The sequence below is a fragment of the Pseudochaenichthys georgianus genome, chromosome 16, assembly GCF_902827115.2.
Source record: "Pseudochaenichthys georgianus chromosome 16, fPseGeo1.2, whole genome shotgun sequence".
In the NCBI taxonomy this organism is placed as follows: Eukaryota; Metazoa; Chordata; class Actinopteri; order Perciformes; family Channichthyidae; genus Pseudochaenichthys; species Pseudochaenichthys georgianus.
Genome location: NC_047518.2, coordinates 29,115,284 through 29,139,098, shown reverse-complemented (window position 1 = coordinate 29,139,098; position 23,815 = coordinate 29,115,284). Strand labels below are relative to the sequence as shown.

The following is a 23,815-nucleotide window of genomic DNA, read 5'->3' as shown; positions in this document are numbered from 1 at the left end:
CCCCGCATACAATCCCGTTTAGAAGCCCCTCTTCTCTAATTCAACAACGTTGGACGAAATGACATTAAGAGAACGGAATTTACAATTGAAAGGCTGTTCAACGTGTGTTGCTAACTTGTTCGGTATCCTAGCTTAATCTGTTATCTGTGAACGTTCCATAAATCTACTAATTTAGGGATAATCCACTGACATCCTTTAATACACATGTTAATTTGAATCAGATGTACTGATAATATCCGCAATATCAATCTTTAAACTTCTTCTTACCTTTAAAAGTCCGTCACGAACGGTGTATTATGCTGCAACTCTATAGCTCTGCTAGCCTTGGCGCTAACTTCCGGGGAACGATTGAGAGGCTCCACGATCCGCCATTGTTGTAAAAAAATGGTCCATTGGAGTGAACGGAGATGACGTAACTCTCAGTCTATATGGCGCTGGTTGTTGTGTTATTTAAGTTTGCTCAATCTTTGTTTTTTGTTGTTTAGAAATATGTCAATTGTCCCTTTTAGAATGTCTTTGTATAAAAGGTAATACTTTTTTTTAAATGCTCTGATGATGCAAATGTATGTTCATAAAACCCAATTAAAAAACACCTAGCAAGAATTCAGAAACATGTTTTGCCCGACGAACGCCTTCTCACACATTCCTCTCCTGTCATCCATGCAATTTCTGCCTCATATGACCTCCATCCCCATCTTTTGTACCCCATTTTGCAGTAGCCTCTTTTTCCCAGCACTATATTCTCTCCCTCTCTCTGTCCAGTTCCCCTCAGTTTCCCAGCAGCTCACAGTGAATTAGATCTCACCCACTGCTCCCTCTTTGTGTCCATGATTTCTCTCCATGTTCGTCCCTTCAAACCTTTCTGCCCATCTCTCTCTTGCTGAGAACTGATCTGATGCCTCATGTGTTAGAGTGGAGCCAGCAATGCAACATCCAATCTCTCGCTGTTTAGCAGAGCTGTGGACGGTGGGATCACTGGACCTAGGTTTCCCCCCCTACCCTCTCTTTTTCTCTCCCTCTCTCTCCCTCTCACTTGCTCCTCATCTCCCTGTTCACTTTCATTCATTTCTGTGTATGGGCAAGAAGGGCAACATGGACTCTTTGGGTCTTTGTATCCTTCTTATGCTTCTGTGTTTCCAGTGGACGACGGCCCCGGCTGCTGGTAAGCTGGTTAGAAAGTTTTGTTTTGATTTTGTGGATTTGTTTGGGTGTTACGATGTGAGTACTAGTCGTTGGACTTGAGTTCTTGAGCACTTTGATTGAACTGTAATGATGTTAGGAGCAGCAGTAGATCAGAAGTGATGAAAGTCTCACATATTATAGAGTGATTTGAAACATATAATATTTGTTGTGATGCTTTAACATGTTCTTTGTTGAAAATCTATTTTGAATCACAGTGAACTTTAAATGGCTGAAAGATAAACGCTTTTTTGACGTTTTTTCTCTTTTTGTTCTTTTTCAGAGGAAATTACCTGGACCTACACTGGTGAGTTCAAGCTTATTTGTAGCACTCGTGCAAAGGAACTTCAAAGGTGCAGCAGAGAGCGATACAAAAATAAATAGACTGTGGAAGATGATCTGGGTACATTTGACATATCTCAGATATAATTAATCATTTAGGACTGGACTATTAAGAGCAGAGCAGGAGCAAAATCCAAACGTCATGGATAGTATTTTATACGATTTCTGTGTCTCCTAATTCAGGATGATTTGCGGTAATGTAGTCTGCTAATAACAAAGACTTGCACACGTTCACTTAAACATAAGTGCTGCTATCCAATGAGTAAGGAGTCTTTGCAAACATTAAAATGTGCATCAAATCTTCTGTAAGTTGGGTAGGATTTGTGTTTTCCCCCTCATATCTCCCAACCCATGCCCCTCTGTTTTCCTCTACTTCTCTCTCTGTCTGTATTAGTTACAGTTCAACAAGCTGGCATGAGAAAATCAGCCACAGAGAGATGATGAAGGGGAGGAGGGAGATAGAGAGGAAGAAAGCGAGGAAAAGGCAGGGTGTGAGAAAGGCGGAGGGAGGCAGGTGCACGAGGATGAGGGTGTTGCACAGAGAGAGGGAGATGGGACGGGATGAAGCTAAAGCATAGCAAATCGTGGCCTTGTATTGTTGCAGGGCACAATAACCTATGTGTTTATTGTGTTGTGGAAACACACTGGCTGCCTATGCCGTGGACAATGACATTGTGGGGATGAATGGGGCACACAGACCGTCACTCTCTGCATGTATTCAGGGGAGCAACACCGGCGTACAGTATACAGAATACACAGCAAACTGTGACTGGTGCACACTGGTATCTATACATAGTAGGCCATTTAGGCTTTATAATGATCAATATAAAAGGCACGTTTGTTGTGCAGAAAGGTGGTGAAATCGTAGACTGGTAGTGGACATGTTTAGTGACATGTGTCTTGGTTCAGATGGTTTGTTTTCGTCAAGAATCTTCAATATAAAAGTCCCTGGGATTCAATGTGAATGAGTGAGGGTGTTCGTGTTTAAGGCGTGTTGTGTGATGCAGCATTGCATGATGGGGCCGTAGCTGCGCTGTCAGCTGATGTGGAAATTCAGTTTTGTTAGGCACAAAACATTTTGTCACACGAAAGAGCACAATTACACCGTTTCTTTCCACGAGAGACGGACAGTTATGTAAAGTAATCAAAGGAGAGTCAGTCTCACATTCCATCATTTCCTCATCATGTGTGTGTGTGTGCGTGTGCGTGTGCGTGTGTGTGTGTGTGTGTGTGTGTGTGTGTGTGTGTGTGTGTGTGTGTGTGACCTCCAGTTACCATGGAGACCCCATGGTGACCTGTGGCAGGGCCGCGGGACTCACTCTTGTAGTCGGGGGTCGGGGCTTTGCTGTGGAGAGCAGTGAGGGGCAGGGGGGAGAGGCGAGATTAGAGGGGCAAGGTGGGGGGAGAGCAGTGGGGAGGAGATGTGGTATGTGTTCATATTGCTCATGTAAAGTCCCTTCCTCACATTGTGTGTGTGCAAACAATGAGCCATGGCTTTCAAACACTGTATAGTCCATATGCATTGTGGGGTCAAATCCATGCCTGTTATGAACTCTAAACTATGCAAAATCTGCGATCACTAATATATGTTTTGAGATGTATCTCAAAACATATATTAGTGATCGCAGATTTTGCACACCACTGAAATGTTTTTGTGTCGTCTGTTTTCTAAAGCATTCCTCTCCTTGCCATTGAAATTCACCTTCTTTGATTCATATGTCACTCTTTTTCTTTCAGACTCTTTTTTAAACCTTCTTTTATCATGCAATTGGGGAGACTAGTTCCTCTTTTTATTCCGTGAATAAAAGGACCTGAATATCTTCTCTCCCTCATTCACCCCCTATAACACTTCTCTGCAATTAAATTAATATTAATCTTCACCACGCCAATTGGTGCACGATAATTAATACAGCATATTTTGCTATATAAGTAGACAGAAGTATGCAGTATACACTAGTACATTAGACATTAGTGTTATATAGCAGAGGACCTTATATGCTGTTGATTCTTAACCATTCAATCTGTATATTGATTCATATTTTGAATCTTGACATTTTGTTGTGCCGTCTACTTTCAACATTTAAAATGTTTTACTTTGATTTTCAGCAGACTTTTAAGATGGTTGAGAACCAAAATAATTCATATTTGTTTGTGTTTATACATGAAATTGGAAAAATACATTTTTAAAAGGTCAACATTAATTAGAAATCTTAAAAATGTGGGATTTAATTTGCAGTACATCATTTGGAGATTTTTTTAAATAAATGTAAAATTAAACAAATATTCAATGAAAGAAGGAACCTTATTAAAATAATATAATATATTAGTAATACACAATAATAACATATTAAAAAGGAAATACATTTTCTGACTTCAATGTCATTTTACTCAATAAAAGATTGAATTATTTTTTTATTCAAAATATCTTTTGATTTACCTTTGCAACTTTAACATGTCGTCATTTAGCTAAACAACATTTTAGAATCATATTTTTCATGCACTTATTTAAGGCTCAAATATAATTCAGTATTGATTGATAGCGTATTTTTAAATGTATTATCAGATGAACCTCAGTTAGTTTATGAAGTGCCACGACCATCTGCTTTTCTTGGTAGCCGTTCATACGTATTAGTTTCTTTGTTCAAAGGGTGGTTCACCTGCATTTTAATTGTATTTCATTTGTTAGCTGTGGAGAGGAAGGATTGAGACAGAGGTTATACACACACACACACACACACACACACACACACACACACACACACACACACACACACACACACACACACACACACACACACACACAAGCAGGAGTGTGTCAGGGTAAGAATCCGTACAATTCCTATCCTGACACAGGGGTTACGATTTAATGCGTGGAGATATATCGTGATTCAAACACACCACTATAGGCCACCAGTTTTTCAATCCGAGCCAATCTTGCTTGTAATCTATTATTAATAGTGTTTTTGAGAATCAAAATAGCATTAGAACAAATTATAATGCGATAATCAAGTGTATTGATTTAGTGTTACACTCCTAATAATGAAAGCAGCGTCCCCAATTTATTATTTAAAAAATCAGTTATAATTCTTATAGCAACAACATAAAAAGTTGCCTTGTGTATTCAGAGATAGGCTATGTTTATGGTATACTCTCGATGCCTTTTATATTGTCGGCTACTTTTGCTTTTTATTATTCTATTTTTTTAATGTTTTATATTGAACCGTATGAGGCTGTTTACCTAAGGACAACAACAATAGTGGGAGCAGGAGTAATCGTCTCGTCTAATTAGGGACTGATCAATGGAGGCTTTTCACTGAAGGACAGTGAGCCAGCAGGCTGTGTGATTTGATGACCTCACTGCCTCTTCTGTCTCTTCAAAGGCTTGGTGGGTCAGACCGAGTGGTCGGAGTACTTCCCAGACTGCGCTAGTAATGCACAGTCCCCCGTTGAAGTGGTGACCACACAGACGAAATATGATCCCAGTTTGTTACCTCTGACCCCTCTGGGCTACAGCCAGCACGGCAACAAGCCCTTCGCTATGTACAACAATGGACACACAGGTAACTATGGCAGCCATCTCCTAACATCACCCTCTCAGAATTATCCCAGCAGCCTCCATCTGTTTATACTGCACCATCGCCCATGGCAACATGGCAGCAAACATTTCACTCCCAATATGTAAATTCACGACTAAATCTAACATTTAAGATTTGTTTTAATAAATAATCCTCCATGCACTTTCCCATCATACACCTAGTTCTCCTGTACAGTTATCGTTCCTCTGACAGCTCTTGTTTTCTCTCCACCAGCGGTCATTGAGCTGCCAGAGTGGATGGGGCTGGGGGGGCTGCCCTGGCTCTACACAGCCGTGCAGATGCACCTCCACTGGGGCAGCGGCGGCCCGAGTCACGGGGGCGGGGAACACACCGTCAACGGGATGAGCGCAGATGCAGAGGTGCGTTCAAACACAGTTTACTGTCAACAGTTAAATCCAGTTAGATTAAAGGGGGGTCATGGTCAAGTAGTGAGGCAATTCTAGTTTTCTAAGGATGAATTGAGAGTCTTGTAATTAAATTGAAGAGATTTTACTGCAATGGCCAGGAAAAATAAAGAAGGTTAAATTATCAATTGACACACGGTAATGATTCTCACTGATCAAAAGACAAGTACAGTCAGAGAGACAAAGGGGAGGGTTATGATTCCAATTGCAACTTGCTAACCTTTGGAGATAAGTGTATAATTACAACATTTCAATCGAATCACAAAGATTTCATTGCAGATAAAAAGTGGATTACACTGCAGATTTGTAATAGTGCGTGATTATATTTTGTCAGGACACACACATCTATATATGAGGGTGGGTGTAACTGTCTATAGGAAGCTTTCATTGTTTTCACTGAAATGTCAGTGAGTCGTATTGTATTTCTTCTAGCAAAAATGACAACATTTCCCTCGTTGTAGCTTTTTTGTTTGTTTTTTATATATGACTGTAAAGGGTCTGCAGGGCTTGGCCTGGTGCACGCCATTAGTTCACCATTCAAATAAAAGCAATCCATTGATCGTGAGAATATTCAAATCAAAATGATGCGTTCATTAGGAACAAACAGTCTCTCTACAGACAGGGTGGAATTAAATTAGAACTATTTTCTGTTGGTTTGTGTCTTTAAACCTGAGAAACGCGGAGAAAGAGTATAATAGTGAGGAAAGTAAAGCCCCTCTGCACCTCGGTTCCTCTCCGTCTATCACTCTCAAGGTTTTCCAACACAAAGCTTTCTTCAGGGGTGAGTGGCTGGAGAGGAACAGGCGTGGGGGAATTTAAGCAGATTAAAAAGACCAAAACCATGCAGACTCAGGGAAAATGACCAACAAAATGAAAGAGATAAATAGTATTAGTTAAAAAAAAGAAGAAATGGAACCTCTCATGCATAAGTAGTATATTTACCTAATGAGACAATTAAGCTTGGACTCAGTGTCCTCGTCCCTTTTTTGTTTTTGGAATGGGTTTAAAAGAAAACAGTTTGCACGCAACCTTGCCTTTTTGTGTCTTCTATTAACTCAGAGCTGTACCCAGAATACACCAGGACATCTTTCTCTTTCTCATGAGTGTGAATAAAAGCAGTCTATTCCCCTCCGCAGCTCCATGTGGTGCACTACAACTCTGAGCTCTACCCAAACATGTCTAAAGCGATGACGCAGAGCGACGGCCTGGCTGTTTTAGGGATTCTCATTGTGGTAATAAAACCGATGCAAATAAACAGTAGCATTAGTAGTATTTTGTGAAATGTAAAAACACATTTAAGCCTGAGTTTTGGTTTCCTAGACAGGTGAGGAGACAAACCTGGCATTTAACAACATCCTCAACTACCTGGGTCGCATCAGACACGCTGGTAGGTCTATTTGAAATGTATTAAAACATGTATTGTTTTTATTTACATGTGTTTTTAGGAAAAACATGAAATGTAACCAATTTTTTGGGCCATTGATTTTATATTTGGCTTTGGCAGTAGTGTCTATATGACCCCACAAACTCTCTCTTCCTCTCACCCATTGGCAGATCAGAAGGTGTTCATCCCAGCCTTTGACGTGCAGACCCTCCTCCCTGAGGATCTTGGGAGATACTTTCGCTACAACGGCTCCCTAACAACACCGCCATGCCACCAGAGTGTGACCTGGACTCTGTTCAATGAGAGGATTCAAATCTCTCCGGCACAGGTAAAGCTGAGACACAGAGACTCATCTAAAGCATACAGAATCCTTCTGTAGTCAAACAAGCCTCAACTCAGTGTTCACCTTCATGCAGGCACTGATTGCACTGTTGATAATGTATCCTCTCTAACATAAACTGATCCAACATGCAGGAAAACATTTTCTAATGCCTGAATAGAAGATAAACCCTTTTTTGTATTGGCTGAACAAAAACTCTCTGCCCAACCAATATATATAGAAGTTTTATCATTAACATATTTGTTTGTTTATTGCATCTGATTATTGGCCTTATACAATTATATGTTGCGAGTTATTATGCTGCATTATCAAATCCCCATAGAACATTTAATAACAATAAAAAACAAACGTGTTTTCTCATCGACTAATTGCATCATTTAGTTGAAATACTGCACATAAATCTGCATTGTTGTGGATGATGGTGAAAAGAAACTGAAAATAGTCTTCTTCTATTCCTTACATTGATTAAATTGGTGGATTTGCTGCAATACTTGATACCAAGATGATTTAGTCCAGTCATTTTACATTTTCTTTTTTATACATATACGTTATAAATAAACTCTGCTCATTTGAGGAACATCCCAATAAGTTAAATTATTTGTATGTCCCTCTATTGCCAAGATAACATTATGATATTACTGGAAAGTGGTGAAAGTAATCAATCTACTCAGTTACGTACGTTTTCATCCCTCTCCTCTTCACCTCTCCACAGCTGCTGAAGCTGGAGACGATACTTTACTCGAGTAAAGCTGAGGATCCAGACAGGATGCTGCTGCAGGACAACTACCGCACGACACAGCCGCTCAACCACAGGGTCGTCTTCGCCTCCTTCTCTGCAGGTCAGACAGACAGAGCATGTAGGAGAAGATAATTCATCATTATGTTGACTGCAGACATACAGAACACATACTCTGTTGGGAATCAGACAATTGCTGAACTGTTTTCCCTCTCCAAGAGTACATACTTATACTATTTATACTATACTATAATTATAATTTGAGATTGCATAAATGTGCAGTTGCAAAATGTCAAAGCCAATCTGCTATAAACTCATGTGCTTTGGTCTAACAGCCTTTCTAAATCGGTGGATTATAATGCAGCATGCTGCTTTTAATGCAAACCCCAATAACAAGCCAGCGGGAGGCCGGGTGGACCAAAGCTAGCAATTAGCACAATCCATGCAGAGAGGGAAAAGTGGAATGTGGAGAGAAATGTGGGAATATTAGGGATTACCGGTGACTGTGTGCGAGTGAAAGAGACTTTGGACGGCAGGACTAGAAAGAGAGAGGGACAGGACTAAAGGAGAAAGGGGTGGAAACTATTTATTTGTGTTTATCTGTTTTATTGTGTTGCACTGTTGGAGGAGCCTGTGACCTAATATTTTCATCGTCATAACTGCACTGTAGCTATGCACGTATGACAAATAAAAGCCTTGAAACTTGAAAGCGAGGGGCAGCAGTGTTTTTGCTAGCTGATTAGAGAAAAGGATTTGTAAAAACTAAACAGTGACTCCATTGTTGTCACGGGAGTCTAACTGAGAAAAAAAGGGAGTGAAAAGAGACACAGAGAAGTGAAAGAGGGAGAAAGAGTGGTAAGCAAAGACAAAGGAGAAAGAATTTGTGTAAAGTGCTCATTGTGGTGAGTGACTGAACTGGAAGGTCTGTGATATCAGCACGGCTGTTAAAGGCAACACAACTGAATAAGAATAAGATTGTCATGCAGACTAACCAGCTGAGATAAACCAATATATAAATGTGTACGGACTAAAACTCTACTGTGATCTAATGATGTGTCCAATCTTTTATCTGTTGTAGAATCAGGGAGGGAGCTCACTTCTGGTAAGACTACACCTGATTATGATGTTTTAATGATAAAATCAATACTTCAAATAATACTTCAACTTGTATTCCCTGTGCAGGTGAAGTCACAGCTATAGTGATAGGAGTGATGTGTGGCTGTGTCGGTCTGGCAGTGATCATCCGCTTCATCGTAAAGACGATACGGTAAGTCATTTCTGTCTTTCTGGACACCACTCGGCCATCTTAGTATCCCATCTCTTCTTACTCTACATCTCCTATCTCTTGGCAGATTTTTTACCCTCCTCCACCGTGAATCAGTTGTGGTAAACAGGTGGTTTACCTGCTCTTAATACTGACAAGGAAGCACAACTTGCACTGACACTGTGACAAATTCTTCTTGTGCTTGAAAGATATCCTTAAGCGCTGATCTTAGATCAATACCATGATAAACAATGGGTTATTAAAGAAAACTAGATATAAATGTAGCCTTTTAAAATCCTTACAACATTTGATTTTAGGGGAAATTAAAGACTTATGCGTAACACATGATATAAATGATAGTCTGATGGGCTTGGCTGATATTGGCTCATCAAATATTGACTAAAATTGAAATATGTAAAAAGAAATGCAAAAAGACATTTACAAAAGCATGCAGAAACTGTGCATATTATATCCACCTGCCAATCTTCTATTTGTTTGGTCACAGTTCCTTAATAACTCATTCTAAATATTAATTTAACAAGATAATTATTCTCTTATTAAGTATCCCCTTTTGATATCAATTGATTTTTATATGAAACTTTGGGTCGGGTAACCTCTTCAAGAATCAACAGGAACCAGTGAGTAAACCCAGTCACTTGATGAGTCCTGATTCAAAACACCACCAGCTTTCGGTCAAATAACAATATAAGCATTGGTGTCGAAACAGCGTTGGTTGGCCTGTATAGAAAAAGTCAGTAAATCCTCTTTGTAAGGGTCACTAAAAAGTTAAAAGCAACCCTAAAATCAGCGCTAAGGATAATCTGATTCCCTGACCTCTGCTGCAATAACATGGCTGTTTTCCAGAATGTTCTTTCATAACCACCACTCATTAATGAAAGCATGGTGGGTCCCATCGTCAGTGATTTAACCTTTCCACTCTTTGATCAGGGTTCACAAAGCTCCCATATATGTGCTATTTCAGTTTTGAGTCTTTCACAACAAAATAACACATATTTTTTTCTTACTTCATTCATCAGTCTAGATTGTTTTGGTGTGAGGTTTCAAGTATTGGACATTTTGGCCGTGGAGATATCTGCCTTTTTTTTAGATTATATTCGAACAAGATGGCCCTTAGATTGCATCGCTCAGGGCGCAAAAAATTACATTTGAAAAAAACTTAACAGCAATGTCTCTGGGTTACTCCAAATAATCATTTAAATATGATATAGCAAATTTGATATAGCAAATATTTTCTTTCTGCAGATATCTCAAACAAATCACACCAAAACGATCTAGATGATAGATAGCACTGAAGAACATGTAAGATGAAAAATGTACAGAAATTAATTATTATTTGAACTGAAGATATAGTAAGACTTCTGATCAGAGATTGGATCTTTAAATGCTTACAGTGAAATTATCATACCCTTCTTTATCTCGGAGTCCCCTGGATTCTACGACTGAACCATCGGCTTTCATAATGTCCATCAACCGTGTGCATTTACTTTAAACTTCTATAGAGGAGGGTGTTTTGCACACTGTCTCTTTGAAATGTTAAACCCAAGATGTTCTCTGTGTTTGGTCATGTGATTCTGTCTTTTGATCTGTGACAGCTCTACCTCTAGCTGGGACGTCCTTCCCAGTAGCCGGCCTGCTCCCACGTCAAGGTCAACGCTCAAAATTATAACTTTTGACCTTAAAACCATAACTTCTAAAAGTTAGATTCCAGCTTTAATCATCCATTCATAGTGGCTTATTCTCTAGACTTTAACCCCTCTCATTAGAGTTTCAGTGCACAAAGATATTCCGCAGTCTTTAAGGAAAATATTATTTTATATATTTATATTGTAAACTTTCGGGGAAGTTCAAGGGCACACAGTGTTGTCTGTGTTTTAGATCAGTCAATACTAAGAAGAGGAATCCTATAGTCCTGCAGTTTTAGGTGTAAGAGTTTTGTCAGCTGGCTAAGGATGCAGTGCACCTTTAGCTGAACATCCTGGATGTTCACCGGATTCTGACGTTCTGGTTCTTTGCAGCTTGAAACGTGTCAACAAAAATACTTTTTATTTAAATAAGTCTCCAGGAGACGTTGACACCGTGACTCATTCGAGATGTAGACCCATCCAGCATACATCCACATGAATGCATTTCTTCCCTCTTTGTGTATCATAACATGACTGATCTGAACTTAAGTATCCATTCAACTATCCTATAACATATCTCAATCTTGGAGGACTAAAAACAACTCATAATGGACTTCAATTCAACATAATTTAAGACTCTGCTTGTGGTTCTAAGCTTGAGCGCCAAACTCATTTCATCCTTCTGGTTATCTTTTAACAAATGGGGACCTCTGCTGGACAACAGAACAAACTACACTGATGGCATTTAAGCGGCAGTGGAAATTACTCTTCCCTTTCATGTTTCAGGATGAAGGAGCCAGAGGAGGAGAAAAAACAAGACATGGCTCTGAACTCGACCTGTGAAGCAGGAAAGAAAGAAGAACCCTCACCTTCTCCACAGACGGATCCATAGCTCCACTTCAGGACTTCAGGCCAGATACACGCACAACATACTTTCATCTTCCCTCTTGCCAATGTTGTTATCACTGATCCATGTTTGTTCTGGGGACAGAAAGCAGAATCAGTCACGAAAGGCAATAGGGAAACCTTTATATAGTAAACTGGACACAGGACTAATCACCTGCTGCCCTGATCACTTTTTTCCCCATCTAAATTTAGTGATGTTGGCAGTTTTGGTATCAGACTTTTTTTCCGTTTGCATGTAAATACAGTTTGCTAGCTCTCGGGAGTCTGTTTGCTCTTGCAATGTCTGGGATGCATGATTGGTTCATGTATATACTGTAATATATATTTTGTTTTGTTGTGTTTGTTTCACGTTTGGCCGTTATTTCATTTGTCCTGCCTTGAAACACAAGCACACTGCACTGAAAGACATGTAGTAGACTTATTGAATATTTACCTGTGCTATCATACCCTATATTATTGTTTTATTTTGCCCCTGGACTTGACACTATCAAAAGGTATGATGAAGGTTTTAAGGGATTTTTAAAGTGCGTTTTTAAGTATAAGATAATGTTGTCCAAACATTACGTCTCTGAACTCAACTGAGGGCATTATATTGAAAATGAATAAGTTATATTTATGTGTTGAGTCTATTAGAAAGTGTTTTTTTGAGCCATTTATTATCTTTTTTTCTTCTCTTTTGTGTATATAACTGGTCAACGTGGGCACCTCATTAAAATACTTGAACGGGAACCACACCTGCTTTGGTTTTGTCATTACGTGTGTTGTTATGATCATATTTTCAAACAGTAATATTACATTGGTGAAATATTGTACAGGAAGTCTACAATGCAATCTTAAAGAAAGACAGTAATACAAAAATAACCCCATAAGTACTTGCCTTACCAACATTGTTTAGAGAACCCCAATTTGTGAACCTATTAAACAAACTATAAATTGGCATTATACTTTATGTTCCTGCCTTCTTGCTGTTCATGGCAGCAAGAATGTCTTAAGAACTTTTTCTAAATAGCTGTCTATTTAGACAGACAGAAATGTGTCATTGGTTGTGCAAATATGATTCATAAAAACACATCACCCAGATAGGAAGCATTAAAAGTTAAAACACTTTTACATAAAAACACAGTACACCATAGGAGCCACATTAAAGCAGCAGTAGGTACTGGATGGTGAGGTCTGGGTCAATGTTAAATTAAAGTGGCTTTTTCACTTATTAAGATACTTAATAGCGACAAACAAGAATCATTTCCTTGAAAGAAGCTCTTCAAATTTGGGAACACATAAAAGCACAAGTGCGCATATACTTGAATCCTGTAAGATGTCGTTTTGACCAGGTAAAATAATAATAGAGAAACAATTTGACAGTAATGTAGATAAAGCCCCTTTTACAGGATTCACACAGCTGGCCTGTCGTGCCAGGAAACACAAAACGTATGCCACTAAATCTATTCTTTGAGGATTTCGGCAAGCTGTGATTACACAAATACTCCTGTACATACATAGGTATATCGGTCTCCATTCTTGTTCTCATTTTCTTATCTTTTTACTCAGTTCCCTGTGGTCTCCCTCCCTCTTTAAACCATACCATGTTTTCTGCTCTAATCAAACAATGATGGTTTTGGTGGGTCAGCATGCCCACACTTTTGTCTGTGAATGTGTGTGTTACACTGTTTGTTTGTTTGTTTGTTTGTTTGTTTGTTTGTTTGTTTGTTTGTTTGTTGTGTTGTGTTATCAGGGGCCTATACTGCGAACCTGGTTCAACCTAACCTGGATATGTTTGAGTTAGCCGGTTGGCTTAATCCAAAACATACGCGCTCTCGCTAAACTGTACTACGACGCTGGTTATCAAGTGGATCGCTCAAGCCAACCGTGTCCTATCTAGTGAGGTGCGCGTTCACATGAAAGGGGTGGTATTTGGATCATTCGACCAATCACAAACATGGAGAAGCGCACTGACAGCGCAGCGTCATACTTCCTGAATGAAAAGTGAACTTTAATACTAGTCAAAAATGAAGAAGTTAAACTTTAAACATCCATGACTTAAACACTTTATCCAGGATAAAAGCCACAGAGCTGCACCTGCAAGGTGAATACAGCTGGTAAAAGAAAAAGTGTTTGAATGCGTACATTAACAGGTTTATGATATCACTGCCCCGTCTAAAACACGATCTGACTTCAATTACATTTGTCTCGAGTGTTTCGTCAACTTATGTGTTGCTTAAAATAATACTTCTGCATACAGTATGTGACACTGTGAGTGTTGCACGGCCAGATACGGCTCAGCTGACTCAGATAAGGAGATATATGATGAAGATGATTATGAAGTGATATGCCGCGGACTGTACTTAATGTCAGCGGCGTAGCTGTGGGTGGGCCCGGGTGGGCCTGGGCCCACCCACATGCACGTCTGGCCCACCCACAGCCAATCAGCGCTTCATAGCGCAGAGCCGGGAAGCCCAGAAGGAAGTGCCACAAACTGCAGTTCATCTAGTGGCCGACAGGGGATGGATGCAAAAAGGAGCAATTCCCATAGACCCCCATGTTAAAATGCCCAACTTTACAGCAGAAATAAACATGTTTCTAGCCTGGATCCAATAAAACGTATTCTGGATATAGTTAGATTCCACCTTCATGACAATGGAATAGGGAGTGCATTTTTTTACCGTGAGTTTTTATAGTAAGTAAAGTAACTTTTGCCGTGAGTGAATGAAAGTATTATTTCATCTTGAGGTCTGCAGTTTAGCTTGTACACATTTGCTGAATATGAAAACACTCAGTGTGTGCCCATTGTGCGACTGTCAAGGATAAACAACCTGTGCCCCCGATATATGTTGTATGTATTATTGCTACACAAACATTACATTGCAGTTTAAGTGTCGCCAACTCCGTTTAAGAGATCTCGCCCCCGTCTGTGTGAGAGGGGGCGGGGCAGTTTACACACACGCAGCTGCTACAACATGCAGCAACACACACACACGGAGGAGATGGCGGAGAGAACGCGCTCCGAGGTGTGGTTAAACTATAGCCGTGTCGATGTGGACAATACTCGTTATCAAAAGTGGAATAAGAGTTTAGCATGTAAGGGCGGTAACACGAGCAATTTGTCTAAACATTTATCAAAAGTGCTCCACATCCAGACGGAGGAATGCACCGGGTTCCACTGTCTCTCCAGCAGCTCTGTAGCCCCATCCACGAGGAACGTTTCCACGTCAGGTGTTCTGTTTGCTAGCAGCAACACACCGAGTTAACTACATTATACAAACATGGGTTAATGATTAGAGGAAACTGAGTTATTTATTTTGTTAAAGTTTCAGCTATTCTGTTTACAGTTCTGTCATCACATTATTTAATATGATTTGTTAAAACATTGTTGTTTCTTTTGATGTGAAATATTATGTATTTAATTTAAATAAAAAGCAATGTTAGTTTTGTTCACAATTTGTTTAGTTAGTTTACCTTCTTTTTTTCTCCAAAAGAACCGATAAAAGTAATGTTAAAGGACCGGATCGATAAGACATAGACATACTTTATTGTCATTTCAACAAGACACAGAGTGTACTATTAAAACGAAATTTCGTTGTACTGGCTTACAGGAACAGGACAATATAAAAACTTGCTAAAATTGTACATATAAATAAATAATAGTGACGTGGTGCTGATACAATTAAAGATAAAGTGTGCATTTAAAATATAAAGACTTACTATACATATAAATAAAATAGACATACTATATAACAAATATGTGCCCTTTACACAGCGTAATGTAATATTTATGTTACTGGTCTGCTTGCTGTTCAGCAGTCTGATGGCTTGGGGAAAAAGGTATTGCAGAATCTGGCTGTTCTGCTCTTAATGCTGCAGAACCTCTTGCCGGAGGGCAGCAGGGAGAACAGAGCATAGTGAGGGTGAGTGGGGTCTTTAAAATGTTCTGGGCTTTTGTCAGGCAGCGTTTCTGAGCGGTGTCTCTGATGGGAGGGAGAGAAACTCCGATGATCTTCTCTGCTGTCCTGACCACTCTCTGCAGAGACTTCCAGTCTTTGGCGTTGCAGTCTCTCGACCAGATGGAGATGGTCAGCACGCTCTCTGTGGTTCCTCTGTAGAACGTGGTGAGGATGGGAGGGGGGAGCTGTGCAGGAAGTGTAGGCGCTGCTGTGCCTTCTTAAATAGTGATGTAGTGTGAGTGGACCAGGTCAGACTGCTTGTGATATGCACCCCCAGGAACTTGGTGCTGGCTGTAGTCTTCACTTGCTGTGCCGTTGATGTGGAGTGGTGGGTGCTTTTTGTTCCTGAAGTCGACAATGATCTCTTTTGTTTTATCGACATTCAGGATCAGGTTGTTGGTGTTACACCAGTCTGTCAGATGTTTCCCCTCCTCCCTGTAGGCCTGTTCGTTGTTGGCCCTGATGAGTCCCACCACTGTTGTATCGTCCGCGTACTTTATGATGTGGTTGGTACTGAACCTGGAGCATAAGCGTAAGCGCTATCGATAAAAGTAGTAGTACTGTTAAAGCCTTAACGATACCCATCCCTATGTGGATGTCAGTTTTACACACATTCTGAGGCCGCCGTGCCTATGCTTTTTGTTTTCACTGCTAATTTATGCTTAATTTCTATTGGTGCATTAAAAAATCATTACAATCATTAATGAAGTTTCAGCTCAGACCCCACACTTAATGTCTCCCCCTGGCCCACCTACATTTCTCCAGGCCCACCCACACAATAATTCCTGGCTACGCCACTGCTTAATGTACTCTGATCCGGTTACTTAGCCTATGTTGTGGCAGATATTTAAGTAAGCTTTCTTAACGCTAATGTTATAATAGTCAGATTGCTCTGAAGATGGAGGTGATATTCTATTAATGTTCACGTTCACACAGTCGGTGATTTTTGCCGGCCGTCTTTCCTGCGACGGCAGTTTTTCTGTATTTCCTTTCTCCTGTAATATGACTTGAGCGCTTTAAACTCCGCACACTGAGCTCTGATTGGTCAGCAGGCGGTGCTTTCACTGAGTTGAGCTCTTAGCCTGCAACCTAACCTGGGGGGTATACTGCGAAGCAGGATTTTCGCTTAGCCGGCTAAATTCAGGGAAAACTCCGGCTTTCCGGTCCTACGAAGCTGGTTCTCTTTTTAGCAGGCTAGATCTCCATGGTAATATATGCTAAGCAGCTAACCTGGTCGGGACCAGGTTAGGTTGCAGGCTAAGAGCTCAACTCAGTGAAAGCACCGCCTGCTGACCAATCAGAGCTCAGTTTAAAGCGATCAAGTCATATTACAGGAGAAAGGAAATACAGAAAAACTGCCGTCGCAGGAAAGACGGCCGGTGTTGCAGTATAACGTGAGTCATGACAACTGGCGACATTCTATTATTTTCGTCATAGGAATCCGGGGCGTGTACATTGAGGACCCATTGTTGACTTACCATGTCGATCGCCTCGTTTGTCGTTTACGTTCATCTTTTGCTATATCTGCCTTCCTACGATCACTTTGATGCACATTCAGTACTCGTATGTGAGGTTGTGGGTGAGAGGTGGATATCGTGACGCTTACAGGGAGGTATCGAACATTACAAAGTAGGTGACTGTGTGGATGCCTGTTCAAAATATTGCAAACTTGAATAAATCATTTAAATTATATATTTGTGTCCGACTTTCATTTGTACATCGTTCTTAATGTGATGTATAGTAGCTCTGATAGCTGTCCATACCTTCAGACAGCCTAAAAGTAAAACACAAGTCGTTTATTCACAGCCCGAACGCTCATCGAGATGACTGGATCCTCATGACAGGTTGTGATCAGCTCCGATTAAATTGTGATATCAATGCTGTAGCTATTCTCCAGGGAGCACGTTTTTTTATGAAATACCTGTATCCCTCTCATCACAACAAGACTCTACACTGTGCAGGAAAAACAATTACATACATGAAAATAACCTTGATGAATGGGTAATAAGTTGTATTTATTTCCTGACCAACATTTAGCTGGAAGACTGGGATACACCCTGGATTGGTTACCTCTACATCACTGGGTGAACACTCTCTATAACAGATATTATAAATGTTTACTTTAATTCACCAAACTTGCATGTCTTTGCACTTGGGAGGACACTGGAGCAGTTGAAGAAACTTCTGAGCATGGACTCTGAACAGAAAGGAAAACAGCTAAGATCTAAAACTGTACATTGCTTGCTTAATGAAATGTAAACAACGTCATTACTGCTTACTCTGGATGAGTGATGTAAAATGTTTGTCAATATTCTAACATGTCTTTTTTCTGTTTATTTTAAGATCGAGTGCACTGGGTGCGCTATGTGGTACCACACATACTGTGTTGGGGAGCCCTCTGTCAATGCAGATTTCTTTTGTAAAGGCTGCACTTCTTAGACACACACACACACACACACACACACACACACACACACACACACACACACACACACACACACACACACACACACACACACACACACACACACACACACACACACACACTTTATTATTTCTGTTGGCAAAATCCTGAATGTCCTCTTCCACATGAGAGTAACATGATAACAAAGGTATCCCAGCTGTAGCTGTGAACATGACAGGATGTGTGATGACCTGGAAGAGCATCAGGACTGTTTGAGGCATATGATAGCTATGTGATGAACATGATGACTCAGCCTCTGTGGAGAGAGACATATGACAAGCATGCTCATTTCTGACGTGGAGCTAGTCTGAAGTACACATTGAATACTGCTTTCTATTCCTCCATCTTGTGACTGTGTGACTGCCTCTCTTGGATATCAGCATGTGAAGGACACTGCTCAGGAACTAGTCTCTGTATGTGATGACTCCTTCCCTCAGGAGGGGATCACAGATACATGGATCCTGATGTTGAAGCTCAAGTCGGGGACCAGTGAGATTGTTCTAACAATTTCCAATAAATGTTATTCTGAAACATAACTATCACTGTTGTCTTTCCTTCTATAAATGAAGCCAAAAATATGTCAAGCTGCGCTTAGCCCTCCAAAAGTGCATGCAACTTAGACAGTTAAGCATTTTATATCAGTGGGTCCTCATGGTGCAACACGGAAGGCAGACAGAATTGCAGACACAGGTGTCACATGAACTTTAAATGTTCTGGAAAGTTCCTTATACAGCTTTAGCCTTTTTGATCTCATGAAGTCCCTAAGTGACACACACTGAACAGTCTGGTGGGTTATGGTCCTTGTCATTTGCTTTTGTGTTCCCATAACAACATGTCCAAGATGTCCATGTGCCAGGCTAACACATGTGACAGAACTAGCTACATTGGAAAGGTCTTTTGTTGCTAAAGTTAACATTCAAGCCATTTAAGAATAAAATGCTTACATGACATGTAATTTGTTAAACATTAAGCTGTCTTGGGCTCTTTTCTGATTCTGATTACATATAACCTGTTGTAGAAACATTTATTGATGAAATTGATATGAAACTAATGGCATAAATATTGCTGTGACACTGATGTCACATCGGGACATTAACCCTAAACATTCACAGTAAACCCGGAGTGACATATATGCACAATTACAAATATGATTATGATCTGCTCAGTTAATTTAGCTGATTCAATTATATTTAGTTAACATATTCTTTATTATTCAATTCAAAGTATGTTCAAACACATGTAAACCAAAAAATCATCCTCATTAATGAAGTTATAAATAAGAGTTACTTTACCATTAAAGCCCAATGTGACATATATGTCACATTTCAGATATTTCACACTGGGGGGGTTACTTGTCATAAATGTGTTCTCGTGGTCTATTTAGTCTAAATGACGTTCCCCTTAATTTTCCCAAAAGTAGAAATGGGTCCGGGTTCTTATGGGTTAAACGTATAGGCTTAAAGGCATAATATAACTACTGTATTATATGTATTCAACGTGTGCCCCGCTGGACTTACGTTTCTGTGGTTGACCGTTACTGTGACATATCAGTATAGCCACGGAAGATAGTTTGTTTGTTTCATTCCCATGCATCAAGGTTATTTTCATGTATGTAATTGTTTTTCCTGCACAGTGTAGAGTCTTGTTGTGATGAGAGGGATACAGGTATTTCATAAAAAAAACGTGCTCCCTGGAGAATAGCTACAGCATTGATATCACAATTTAATCGGAGCTGATCACAACTTGTCATGAGTGATCCAGTCATCTCGATGTGTTTTACTTTTAGGCTGTCTGAAGGTATGGACAGCTATCAGAGCTACTATACATCACATTAAGAACGATGTACAAATGAAAGTCGGACACAAATATATAATTTAAATGATTTATTCAAGTTTGCAATATTTTGAACAGGCATCCACACAGTCACCTACTTTGTAATGTTCGATACCTCCCTGTAAGCGTCACGATATCCACCTCTCACCCACAACCTCACATACGAGTACTGAATGTCCATCAAAGTGATCTTAGGAAGGCAGATATAGCAAAAGATGAACGTAAACGACAAACGAGGCGATCGACATGGTAAGTCAACAATGGGTCCTCAATGTACACGCCCCGGATTCCTATGACGAAAATAATAGAATATCGCCAGTTGTCATGACTCACGTTATACTGCAACACCGGCAAAAATCACCGACTGTGTGAACGTGAACATTAATAGAATATCACCTCCCATCTTCAGAGCAATCTGACTATTATAACATTAGCGTTAAGAAAGCTTACTTAAATATCGGCCACAACATAAGTAACCGGATCAGAGTACATTAAGTACAGTCCGCGGCATATCACTTCATAATGTATCATATATCTCCTTATCTGAGTCAGCTGAGCCGTATCTGGCCGTGCAGCACTCACAGTGTCACATACTGTATGCAGAAGTATTATTTTAAGCAACACATAAGTTGACGAAACACTCGAGACAAATGTAATTGAAGTCAGATCGTGTTTTAGACGGGGCAGTGATATCATAAACCTGTTAATGTACGCATTCAAACACTTTTACCAGCTGTATTCACCTTGCAGGTGCAGCTATGTGGCTTTTATCCTGGATAAAGTGTTTAAGTCATGGATGTTTAAAGTTTAACTTCTTCATTTTTGACTAGTATTAAAGTTCACTTTTCATTCAGGAAGTATGACGCTGCGCTGTCAGTGCGCTTCTCCATGTTTGTGATTGGTCGAATGCTCCAAATACCACCCCTTTCATGTGAACGCGCACCTCACTAGATAGGACACGGTTGGCTTGAGCGATCCACTTGATAACCAGCGTCGTAGTAGAGTTTAGCGAGAGCGCGTATGTTTTGGATTAAGCCAACCGGCTAACTCAAACATATCCAGGTTAGGTTGAACCAGAGCCATTTAATAGAAGAGTTACGACATCTCCATTCACTCCAATGGACCACTTTTTTACAGCAATGGCGGATCGTGTAGCCTCTCAATCGTTCCCCGGAAGTTAGCGCCAAGGCTGGCAGAGCTGTGGAGTTGCTGCATAATAGACCGTTCGTGACGGACTTTTAAAGGTAAGAAGAAGTTTAAAGATGTATATTGCGGATATTATCAGTACATCTGATTCAAATGAACATGTGTATTAAAGGATGTCAGTGGATTATCCCTAAATTAGTAGATTTAGGGAACGTTTACAGATTAAGCTAGCATACCGAAGCAAGTTAGCAACACACGTTGAACAGCCTTTTAATTGTAAATTCCGTTCTCTCTGTCATTTCGTCCAACATGTTGAATTAGAGAAGAGGGGCTTCTAAACGGGATTGTATGCGGGGGTGGAGGGAGTTAAATATTAGATAAATATAACTTTGGTGTGTGTAAGAGTGAGTGTTTTTAGCAGAGCCATATTGTGTCCTTGTGATTCTGTTGATTATTACCTGTCTGTATAATGTTGCAGCCCAGCTGATTCTGGATTGATGGCAAAGGGAGAGGGACTTAAGTGAGAGTGAAAATACAAGGTACGTTTAATACTACTGTTTTATATAAGTAAACACGTTATCTCCCCAAGGCAATAGGTGTGCTATATAGGTGTGTATAACCCTTTCTCCTGTCTGTTACTCCCTCTCTCAGCACAAGAACCAGAGGGGGGTTCAATGGAGCCTGAATACCTGCACTGAGACCCTCACCCGCACCCTGAGTCTCAACTCTGTGTTTTTCAAGCCTTTCCCTGTTTTTTTGTATTAAACAACACATTAAGCTCTCCCAATGGTGTGGTTTTCGTTTTGTGAAAAAGTGCAAATGCAGTGTTTGTATATAAATCACATATTTTGTTGCTGTTGGTCGTGAAATTGCTCCGCTCTGTGTCAGTGGGGAAAGCCGTACATTCGTACTCCTTTCTCTGAGCGATTTGAGCATCCCCAGGCAGCACAGCAAACCATGGTGGCGACTAGGAGGCAGCACAGCAAACCAGGACAACACGGAGGAAAAGGCACCGACAAACTGCATGATATGCTCTTCTATGTTTATTGAATTCCATGTATTTGCAATGGATGTTCCTAAAGCAACACATTTAACATCATCATCATATCCTGTCGGTCACCTGTCCTTTCTGAAAGCCATAAAGATGACATTAGTCATTTAGATAACTTGTGTCCTCAGTTACCAGGGGATTACTGAAACTACCATGAATTTAAGAAAATGGTAGAAATGAATCCAATCTGAATTTTAAAGCATTACTTTAGATCCCCTCCCTCTAAATATATCAATAAACATTAGAAAGTGATCCTCCTGACTACCATACAAGTTTAAGAAGATAATATTGGTTTGAAAGAATTCAAAGCTATACATAAACAGCAACAGGCTCTTTAACCAAGGCACTGATAGCCTAACATGTAAACTAGTTGTTCACACTAATCCTAATATCACTTAATATTAGCAAATTCGATTTTATTTTTGAAAACATATTGATGTAAATACATACACATATCGATTTGTTGTATAAATATTGCAAATCAAAACCTTTATTCACTAATAATTACCAAAAATCGTAGTTCTATCTCCTGTTATCAATGCATTCACATTGCCCGCCATGAACTTCCGGGGAACGATCCTCGTCTACATGAACCACGTGACGATAACCGTTTTTGGACTTCCGGTGTCGTAACTCTTCTATTAAATAGCTCTGGGTTGAACCAGGTTCGCAGTATAGGCCCCTGGTCCCGACCAGGTTAGCTGCTTAGCATATATTACCATGGAGATCTAGCCTGCTAAAAAGAGAACCAGCTTCGTAGGACCGGAAAGCCGGAGTTTTCCCTGAATTTAGCCGGCTAAGCGAAAATCCTGCTTCGCAGTATACCCCCCAGGTCACACAGAGCAGTGGCTCTTAAATGTTTTGATTTGCGACCCTTTACATTGAAACCCTTCAGAGTTATTGTACCCATGGTGAGGTCCTATAACATGCCACTGACATAGAAGTAAATCATAAGAAAAATATGCAATTTTAAAAAATGTAATTCATGACACTTGTCTACAAAAACACAATAAAAGCCACATTAATACTATTACTAGGTACTCAAGGTGTGCACTCACTTAAGTGTAATTAAAGATACTGAGGTAGCAAGCTGGCTTAGCACATAGCTGTTGCTAATTTAAAACAAACAGCAGTGCTGAGGCACTTGGCACTTGAGTTATCCAAAGATAGCTCACTGGACCTTAAAAAGTATTTATGGCTGTAACACCATCATGCCTCCCCTTGCTCTAAAGCACAGCCGTGTGGACATATTTCAGTGATGCACACACACAGTTGAGGTTCTATTTCGTATGAGGCTTCGCCCTCTAAGGCTATCGCTATTGGGTAATCCCACTGCACGTGTGCAGCACTGACAGACTTAATCCACGCCCACCTATGACGTGGGCCCCACCTCCGGCCTCACTTCCGTATAAATAGGAAGATGGCCCGTCCAACTGCTCCCATTTTTCTTCAGCACTCCGTTGCAGAAGCACTGTACAGGCACAAGCTCTTTTCAGAGCTGTTTACTAGAAAGCAAACATTTCCCCCTGGCCCCATTCTCCCTCTCCTCCGGACGGGGGAGACAGGGCGGGGCTCGGGGTTAGCCGACA

At 40.3% G+C, this 23,815-nt stretch overlaps 1 protein-coding gene and 1 long non-coding RNA gene across 6 annotated transcripts; both read left to right on the top strand.

The window, feature by feature from the left end:
* Positions 1 to 720: 720 nt before the first annotated feature.
* ca14 (carbonic anhydrase XIV) lies at positions 721 to 12,523 on the top strand. 4 transcript variants are annotated; one of them, XM_034101705.2, is made up of 13 exons: positions 721 to 1,162; positions 1,463 to 1,486; positions 4,902 to 5,081; positions 5,331 to 5,476; positions 6,658 to 6,753; positions 6,842 to 6,908; positions 7,076 to 7,233; positions 7,958 to 8,084; positions 9,060 to 9,083; positions 9,164 to 9,248; positions 9,334 to 9,367; positions 10,859 to 10,912; positions 11,675 to 11,764. In XM_034101705.2, the coding sequence occupies exons 1-12, from the start codon at positions 925 to 927 to the stop codon at positions 10,868 to 10,870; spliced, it is 1,191 nt and encodes a 396-aa protein (XP_033957596.1). In that variant the 5' UTR covers positions 721 to 924; the 3' UTR covers positions 10,871 to 10,912; positions 11,675 to 11,764. The 4 variants fall into 4 exon arrangements, with proteins under 4 accessions (XP_033957596.1, XP_033957595.1, XP_033957594.1 ...); XM_034101701.2 differs by having other exon boundaries at positions 730 to 1,162; positions 9,334 to 9,375; positions 11,675 to 12,523; XM_034101704.2 differs by lacking the exon at positions 10,859 to 10,912 and having other exon boundaries at positions 726 to 1,162; positions 9,334 to 9,375; positions 11,675 to 12,523.
* A 7,559-nt stretch (positions 12,524 to 20,082) lies between these two features.
* On the top strand, positions 20,083 to 21,958 carry LOC139435497 (uncharacterized). Of its 2 annotated transcripts, XR_011644742.1 has the most exons (4): positions 20,083 to 20,278; positions 21,167 to 21,273; positions 21,654 to 21,714; positions 21,827 to 21,958. It is a non-coding gene; the product is annotated as an uncharacterized lncRNA (long non-coding RNA). The 2 variants fall into 2 exon arrangements; XR_011644741.1 differs by lacking the exon at positions 20,083 to 20,278 and having other exon boundaries at positions 20,974 to 21,273.
* The last annotated feature ends 1,857 nt before the right edge of the window (positions 21,959 to 23,815 follow it).

Coding starts and splice junctions, on each gene's coding strand:
- ca14 (XM_034101701.2), top strand. CDS start 925: ATGCAACATCCAATCTCTCGCTGTTTAGCAGAGCTGTGGACGGTGGGA. Junction 1,487..4,901: donor AATTACCTGGACCTACACTG/GTGAGTTCAAGC, acceptor GTCTCTTCAAAG/GCTTGGTGGGTCAGACCGAG. Junction 5,082..5,330: donor GTACAACAATGGACACACAG/GTAACTATGGCA, acceptor TCTCTCCACCAG/CGGTCATTGAGCTGCCAGAG.